This window comes from Phoxinus phoxinus (genome assembly GCF_949152265.1).
Source record: "Phoxinus phoxinus genome assembly, chromosome: 1".
Classification (NCBI taxonomy): domain Eukaryota; kingdom Metazoa; phylum Chordata; class Actinopteri; order Cypriniformes; family Leuciscidae; genus Phoxinus; species Phoxinus phoxinus.
Window position 1 is genome coordinate 13,569,192 of NC_136876.1, and position 9,277 is coordinate 13,578,468.

General features: G+C 41.3%; 1 protein-coding gene across 1 annotated transcript in view; it reads right to left on the reverse strand.

Annotated features, from left to right (window-relative positions):
* Positions 1 to 7,705: 7,705 nt before the first annotated feature.
* The window catches only part of LOC307003295 (uncharacterized protein), a 2,110-nt gene continuing 538 nt past the window's right edge, over positions 7,706 to 9,277 (reverse strand). Inside the window, exon 2 of the mRNA XM_079621549.1 lies at positions 7,706 to 9,277. This exon is cut by the window's right edge and continues 407 nt beyond it. Coding sequence (XP_079477675.1) covers positions 7,846 to 9,277 — 1,432 coding nt within the window. The 3' untranslated portion in view covers positions 7,706 to 7,845.

The following is a 9,277-nucleotide window of genomic DNA, read 5'->3' on the forward strand; positions in this document are numbered from 1 at the left end:
TGGGGGCGTGGCCCTCCCCCTTCCATCCCTCTCTACATCATGTCTCAATACATTGTTGCACGTTCACGATTACATTCTTTTTGGGTTTCAACAATGTTACTTTGTAACCACTGCATCTTATGTTTTTATTTTATTTTTTTATATCGATTGAAAAAAGATAATTAAAGTGTGAGAGGAAATATGAAAAAACATAGAAGGGTGTTCTAATTTTCGGCTAATATTTTAATTGTTTTAGTTTTAGTTAAGCCACTGCACAGTAAAAAATTTTGGGTCATTTTTAAAATCATTGTGTCATTTCTATTAATAACCCAGCTGTTGGGTTAAATGTGTATGTTTACTTATGTATTTTGAATTTATGTATACAATTATGTATATTTACATTGAATTCTAGACTCCCCAATATATAGTTTGTAATTAAAAAATATATTTGTTGAGACATATTTATTGTTTTATACAAATAAACAATCTATTTGAAAACAAAGTGTATTTTTTTTTTAATAAAAATAAAGTCATAAATAAAAATAAATAGCTAACTTAACTGTTGGGTTACTTTTAACCCAATGCATTGGGTTAAAATAACCCAGAGTTGGGAAGGTGCTATACCACCCATGGTTGGGTTACTCGTTGGGTTATTTTTAACCCAACATTATTACAATGCTGCCCACTTAAGCGCTTCACTGGGTGAACTTTGTTGAACAACAGTAACATTTACAAAATATATGTAATAAAACTTTAATATGAATAAAATACATTTGGATTTGACTCTGGAATTAAATGATTGTTTTAATAAACCCTCCCGCATTCCACACTTCTCTAAACACAAAATCAATTTCTTGGAATGGCCAATACTCCGTGACTACACAGTAACAGCCAGTGCTAGTGACCAGCAGTCAGTAGAACAAGAGCGCGCCTGCGTCTGATTGGTTGAGTGTTGCGTGCGCGGAACACAACGTCCAATCACAGTGAGTCTGGTGAGAAATGCGGTGAGTTAAGGAACACCTGAGCATCGCTCAGCCCTCGGCTGGAACTGACCTAGTTTTGTCCAATAGCAGCAGCCAGTCGGTAATTCCGGTGAGATCAGTACGGGCCACGGCACATTGAATGTCATGTGTTCGTGATCCCTGTAGAGTGAGTCTGTGAAAATAACTACAGCTCTGTCTTTATGTCTGCACATTTACAGTCATGAACATATCAAAAATGATCAAAATCATATAGAACAGTTTTGCTCGACTATTGATTCCATAGTTAAAATGTACAAGTATAGCCTATTATAATGTGGGTGGTTTCAAATAATTTAAAAGAAAAAGAAAAACATTTAAAATTGAAATGCATTTCCAAAAAGTGTGCACCAGCGGCTGCTGCATGAGCGCGCAGGGGGTGTAAAGTGCCTGAGACGGAGCGTGCGACAGTGTGTGTGTGTGTCATGCTAGTAACGGCGGTTGCCACAGCAAAGGACTGTTGTGACGACGTGCATAAAATTAGGACACACACACACACACCAGTGACAGTAGAGAAGAATACACGCTGAGAGACCAGCACACAGCATCACCATCATCATCATCATCTTACAGCAGCTGTGAACGGTCACTGTATGCACACTGTATGTTACGCAGTCTCATTCACAAGCAACAGAAGTGACACTGCAGAGACGACAAGAGGATCTACCCATCCATCCATCCATCCATCCATCCATCCATCCATCCATCCATCCATCCATCCATCCATCCATCCATCTACCCCTTGTCCCACATGGATTATATTCTGTTATGTTCTGTTCTGTTGTTCTATTCTAAACAGAAACTTGATTAGATAGTTCATCCAGATTGAGAAGTAACATCGGTGATCTCATCTCTTCTCAGCCCCTGAGCAATAAAATATGATGCAGAGGAATCGCACGCTGAGAAAGAAAGCGCTGAGACTGCAGTGTCAGTGATGTGTCACCAGCATTCTCCTGTCTGAGAAAAAGACTACAAAACGACAGATTCACAATTAAAGAGATGTCTGATAAGAATCCAATTACAGGGCTCCAGACTAACTTTTTTCACTAGGAGCACAGTGGCCCCCAACTGAAAATTTTAGGGGCACAACCAGAAAATTTAGGAGCACACACCGTAAATCAACATACTAACCAAATATTCACATTTCTACTAATTTCCAGTGTATTACTAATAAATACTTTGATAATAGATGCAGAAATTGCAATGCCTTTGCGCTCTGATTTAACGTTACAGCATCTTGTCTTCTAATTATTTTCAAATAGCTCACGGTTCAGTTTGTGTCACGGTTTTAGGTTCACGGTTTCGTATGATTCGGAATGTGCTAGGCTATATTCAGAAAATAAGAACAAATAATCTAACCACAAGCAAAAGCACAAATAAATACAATAGAGCAAAGATAGCCTACTAATAAAATAACTATGATTTTCAGGTAGGTCTAACATAGTTTTCAGGTACAGAAATTGAATAAAATAATCATTGCATATTTGACTCTATAAATTAAAGATGAATCCTTATTAAAGTTACAAAAGCTATTCAAGTCAGAGCTGATTCAGTAGGTCTACACAGATACTGTGAGTGTCTTTCTTGATCATACATGTTCACTTAAGGCATAACAGACTATGTCTGCTAGGATACTCATCAGGACATGTTGACATACTTTTTGTGTGAATTTGTCCATTCAAGTGCAAGACTTGAAAGATAACTCAATTTTAGCGCGCTGTCTGAGATGAGTAGCCTACGCACACACACAGACGCGCGCGCGCGCACACACACACACGCGCACAAATCTAGACGCGAGTTCTCTTTCGCGTCTTGCTCTTGAATGTTTACATTGGCAAAACATAAATGAGTTTAGTTTAAACACCGATGGTAACGTCTGCAGTTCAGGTCTCGTCTGCGCTCGTGCGCGATCAACTCCCGGGTGATGACGGCCTAAATGACAGGTCGTGTTTGATCATTTGGCACTCGCATTGAACAGTGTTTACAAAGAGTAATCGTTGTGTTCACGTTTTTATTATTATCGCTGTTGTAATGTAGCCTATTATTAGGGAATCCAGCAAGTGAATTTAACTGGCACACTAGCCGCAGGTCGGAAGAACGAGTCAATAGTTCGCTTGCTCGTTGCTCAGACGCACATACCGGTAGGTTGTGATATTTGTCTCCGTCTCCTTCCCACAGACGTTTAAACGCGCGCTCGATTATCTCTAGGACCCTCCCCCTCCACACATTAGCCACTTACAGTGGCCATTCCCTATTCTTCTCGCACTCATTGGCCTGCCACACACTCCGGATTCATTGATAAGCCCCTTCCACGTTTAACGTGTTAAAAAAAAAAAAAAAAAAAAAGGGACAAATTTACTGGTCGCACATGTGCGACTGGATGTAAAATTCAGTTGCATACTCTCAAATTTTGGTCGCAAAACGGTCGCAGTCTGGAGCCCTGAATTAAATACATTTGCCTAGAATTGAATGCCATAGTTGAATCTGAATCAATGTCTAAATATAGCGAGATTCACTGACTGAAGTATGTAATGAATAAAGGGATGTTTGTTAAGATGCAGACCTCTCACTCACTCACTCACTCACTCACTCACTCACTCTCACTCACTAACTCACTCACTCTCTCACTCACTCTTTCTCTCACTCACTCACTCACTCTCACTCACTCACTCACTCACTCTCACTCACTAACTCACTCACTAACTCACTCACTCTTTCTCTCACTTACTCACTCACTCTCACTCACTAACTCACTCACTCTCTCACTCACTCTTTCTCTCACTCACTCACTCACTCACTCACTCACTCACTCACTCTCACTCACTAACTCACTCACTCTCTCACTCACTCTTTCTCTCACTCACTCACTCACTTACTCACTCACTCACTCACTCACTCTCTCACTCACTCACTCACTCACTCACTCACTCACTCACTCACTCACTCACTCACTCACTCACTTTCACTCACTAACTCACTCACTCTCTCACTCACTCTTTCTCTCACTCACTCACTCTCTCTCACTCACTCTTTCTCTCACTCACTCACTCACTCACTCTCACTCACTCTCTCACTCACTCAGTCACTCTCTCTCACTCACTCACTCAATTTCAATTTCAATTTTCAATTTCAAATGAGCTTTATTAGCATGACTGTGTAACACAATGTTGCCAAAGCATCAACATATTATATGTAAATAATACAACAAACAAATAAATCAAACATATATGTATACAGTAGATCATGTCATATGTAGCATAGGAAATATATATAAATAAACACAATCCATCTTGATAAATAAATATATACAGTGGGTCACTCTAGAGTTAGCCGTCTCTGGCGTTGTGAATAGCTAACACATATTTAGCCGCTAGTGCAGCTGTACTATCATCTTCTCCGAGTAAGAAGAACATTTTTCCAGTGTCACTCAGTTCAGAGAATGATGGGATCAAGTTTTTAAATCTGGGCAGGTAAGTTTCTCTTATACTGGCATATTTAGAGCAGAAGAGCAGAAAGTGTTCCTCATCCTCTATGCGCTGTAGATCACAGTGTCTACAGATCCGCTGCTCTCTCTCGGTCCATGTTTGTCTATGTCTTCCTCTCTCTATCTCCAGATCATGGTCACTTAATCTGTATTTTGAGAGGATTTGTCTTTCTTTAAAATGTTTAATAAATAGATAGCTGGCCAATTTAGTGGTTCTATTGAGGGTTGAGTAACATTGGAGTTTATTCTGGAGGTCAAAATGAGCTTTTAGTGATTGGTCATGAGTGTCTTTTAGATGAGTGTGGATTTCTTTAACAATAGCTGTGGGGCTGTAGCTGTGGTCAATGGGGAGGAGAGTCTGATGGACGAGTTGCAGAGCGAGTGCGTGTAGAGGATGAGGTTCTGCTGAGCTTTCATTGGCGAGGAGGGCTTTATATTGGACTGACTCTGGATCAGCCTGATGGAGGTGATGCCAGAACTGAACACATCTCTTCTGGATCTCGATGTTCATCGGGTACAGGCCTAGCTCAGCCCTGCAGGCGGCACTGGACGTGTTCCTGTGAACCCCTAGAATATTTTTGCCAATTTCCAATTGTAGTTTTTCTACTGGTGTTTTATCCCAATTTTTAAAATTTAGCAGTGGACCCCAAATTTCACATCCGTATAAAATAATTGGTTTTATTATTGAATTATATAATTTTATCCAGGTTTTAATGGGTAATTTTAAGTGACCGCATCGTGACTTTATAGCATAAAAAGCCCTCCGTGCCTTTTCACTGAGTGTGTTAACAGCCAGACCAAAGCGTCCCGAGGCGCTGATGTCGATGCCCAGATAGCTATAGCTAGTGCTGTGCTGCAGGACCTGGCCTTTATACAGGAACTGGTGTTTGTGTGCCTGAGATCTGGCCTTCTTCTGGAACACCATGACTCTGGTTTTGTCCAGATTGACTGTCAGGGCCCAGTCGTGACAGTATTGTTCCAGCAGGGACAGGCTCTGCTGAAGGCCCTCAGGTGTGCGGGACAGCAGGACCAGATCATCTGCGTACAGCAGACATTTGACCTCTGACCCCTGACCCCTGACCTGTGTGTGGTGTAGAGTGAGGCCGGGCACAGTAGAGCTCTCCAGCGCTGATGCCAGATCGTTGATGTAAATGTTGAATAGAGTCGGGCTCAGACTGCAGCCCTGCCTCACTCCACGTCTCTGCTGGAAGAATGCGGTTCTGTGGTCACTGATTTTCACCGCACTTTTGCTGTGGGTGTATAGAGATTTGATTATATCAAACGTTTTTCCGCCGATGCCAATTTTTAGCAGTTTGTACAGTAGACCATCATGCCAAATTGAATCGAATGCTTTTTTAAAGTCTACAAAACATGCAAAAATCTTCCTCTGTTTGTCCTTGATGTTTTTGTGGATCAGAGTGTGGAGAGAATAGATGTGGTCGGATGTGCGCTGTTTTGGTAAAAAGCCAATTTGTGCTTTATTTAAGATGTTGTGTGATGAGATGTGTGTGACGATGCGTGTGTTTAAGATACTGCAGAACAGTTTTCCTAAAGCACTGCCCACACTGATGCCGCGATAACTATTGGGGTCGAAGCGGTCACCTTTCTTGAATATAGGGGTGACGAGTCCTTCAGACCAGATCTCAGGGACGTTTCCGGACCATAAAACCAGATTAAATAATTTGGCTAGAGTGTTTATCATGCTGGGACTGCTGAGTTTAAGCATTTCATTATTAATTTGATCTTGTCCACATGCTTTTTTTAATTTGAGATTTTTTATATGTTCTAATATTTCAAATAGTGTTATAGGTTTATCTAATGGATTTTGATAATTTTTAATTGTTTTCTCCAGGTCTTCTAGCATTTTCTTTGTTTTATTCTGAGGTTGGTTAAGGTCAGATGATTCAATTTTTTGATACAGATTTTCAAAGTGAGATTTCCAAATTGTGCCATTCTGGAGTGACATCTCTAATTTGGGTTTTTCAAGTTTTTTATATAGGTTCCAGAAAGTGTTTTGATCTACCGAATTGTCAATTTCATCAATTTTGTTTTTTAAATATTTTTCTCTTTTGTTCCACAAAAGTCTTTTATAATTTTGCAGACATTCTGAATAAGAAAGCCGTAATGTCTGGCTGGACGGATCTTTGTGCTTCTTGTTAGAAAGTCTCCTCAGTTGTTTTCTGAGACCTGCACATTCATCATCGAACCAGACATCCTTTCTTATTTTCTGTTGATTTGTTTTATGTTTGCTTTGCTGTTTAATGTTAGATAGAGTTATCAATGTTTTGAATATGTAATTTAAGTTTTTTGTTGCTAAATTTATTCCATTAATATCTAAAGTGAAATCGGTGGACATAAATTCATCCAGCATTTTTAATACAGTAGGACTATTCATATTTTCTTTGAATTGATCTGAGCTGGATTGATTCCATGTAAGTTTAGGTTTCAGAGGAAACAGTTTTCCAGATTGAAGTGGAGCAGTTTTGGTCACTTCACACGGGGGTTTCAGATACAGCACAGTTTGGCAGTGATCGGAGATCGGGAGCTGAGGTCTGACTGTGAAGGCATTAATAAAGCTTGGATCAATATCCGTTATTGAATAGTCAACCACACTGGTTCCTAATTTGGAGCAGTAAGTGAATCTACCTAATGTATCTCCACGCGTTCTGCCATTAAGGATGTATAGTCCTAAACCTTTACAGAGTTTTAACATTTGTTTCCCACTAATGTTCACTGAATTATCATAGCTGTTTCTCTGTGTGATATTCGATGAGGGATGAAACGTGGTGTCATTGGGGATGTGCTCATTATCTACAATATTTACATAATCAAGTTCTCGGCCTGTTCTGGCGTTTAAGTCTCCGCAGATGAGGACATTTCCTCTGGACTGGAAGTGTAAGATGTCAGTCTGTAATGTCGGAAAGCTTTGCTCTTCATAATAGGGAGAGTCATGAGGTGGAATGTAGATCGCACAGAGGTAAAGCTTACACTGGGATGTGACGGATTTCACTTCAAGCCAAATAAATGATTTTCCAATTTTAGCAATCTTAATCGCATGTTTTAAAGCGTCTTTGTGCCATACAAGTATTCCACCTGAGTCTCGGCCACATTTTATTTTTGAATTTTTGAATGAAGGAACTATAATTTCCTTGTATCCTATTGGACAATGTAAAGTCTCATTACTACGACACCACGTCTCATGAAAGATACAGATGTCCATATCTCTTACACTGCTGAGTAAGTCTTGGTCTGCAGTCTTATTACCAAAAGTAGAAGATTGCAGACCTTGTATATTCCAACAACTGATTTTAAAAGAGTTCATGTATAGTTTCTTCTGTATTGTGTGTGTGTGTGTTGTGTAGGTTACGTCCTCAGTTTGGAGCAGATGATGTTCAGCAGATGTCTGATCTGGTTGAGTTCAGCGGCTGCAGGGTTGTGTGGTTGTTGCACGGCCGCTGCGTAGCTCTTGTGTTGTGATGGAGGTCTGGTGGCCGGTCTGGGCTCTGCTGGAGGACGAGGGCTTCTTGGTGTGTAGCTGTTGTGTTGTGATGGAGGTCCGGTGGCCGGTCTGGGCTCTGCTGGAGGACGAGGGCTTCTTGGTGTGTAGCTGTTGTGTTGTGATGGAGGTCCGGTGGCCGGTCTGGGCTCTGCTGGAGGACGAGGGCTTCTTGGTGTGTAGCTGTTGTGTTGTGATGGAGGTCCGGTGGCCGGTCTGGGCTCTCCTGGAGGACGAGGGCTTCTTGGTGACTGAGGGCTTCTCCTGTTGTCGAAGTTTCTGCTGTTTCTTGCTGTGTTTCCAAGGGCTGTGCTTTTCATCACTCTGGCGAAAACTTTCACTCCTTGTTTATTGAGATGTACGTGGTCGTACATATGATGAGGCTGTATGTCTTTGTGATGGGCAAGATGAACGTTGGGGATAAGTGCGCAACTTCTGGAAAGTTCCACATTATTTGCGTGGATCACGTGGAACGGCACGTCGGCGCGTGGCAGCAGTGTGGACAGAGTTACTCTCGCCTCTGGGAACCGCTGTGTGGCTCGGATCGCCACCTCTCTCAGCACAGGAGCCACACGGCCCCTCATGGCCCTTAGATCATTTGTCCCTGTGTGGATTATGATGTGCTTGTAGATTTCATGTTTACTCTCAGACAGGATTTGAATAGCACTTCTTGTGTTTGGGCACCAGATTTTCTTGACTCTCATGTTTGGTAGTAGAAGTTTCTCACTGACATATTTCCCATTCGAGTCGATCAGGATAAGAGCGTGTGTTTCTCCCGGGTCCTGTGCAGCGGAGCTGTGGATCTGGGATGCTGGGTCAGTCGAGCAGTGAGGCTCTTCTTCCACTGGGAGCTGTTCAGGATGAAGATTTTCCATGAGCATCTCTGGACGAATCAAGGGTTTAGCAGACGAGTCTTTAGGTGCAGAAACAGAATCGAGTCTTTCTTTTAGATTTGTTATGAGTTCATCTTTGGTGCGAAGAACTGACTTCAGGGCAGAGAACTCCTCCTGCATTTCTTTTCTAACGTCTGTTAGTCGTCTTCCTAAAGTTGATTTTACTTCCCTCAGTTCATCTTTAGTTTGCATAAGTTCTGTTGACATTTCTTCTCTGTGTCTCTGCAGATATTCAACTTCTTTTTTTAAGTTCTTTATGTAGATTGTCAGTTGTTCTATGTTGTTGTCCTTCAGATGGGACAGTATTAATTCTTTTATCTCCACTACTTCTACTTCCAGAAGTGAAAAATTGTCTTTCATTCTTGAGATTGGAGATTGGATCGCAGTAGCTGAAGTCACTGTCATC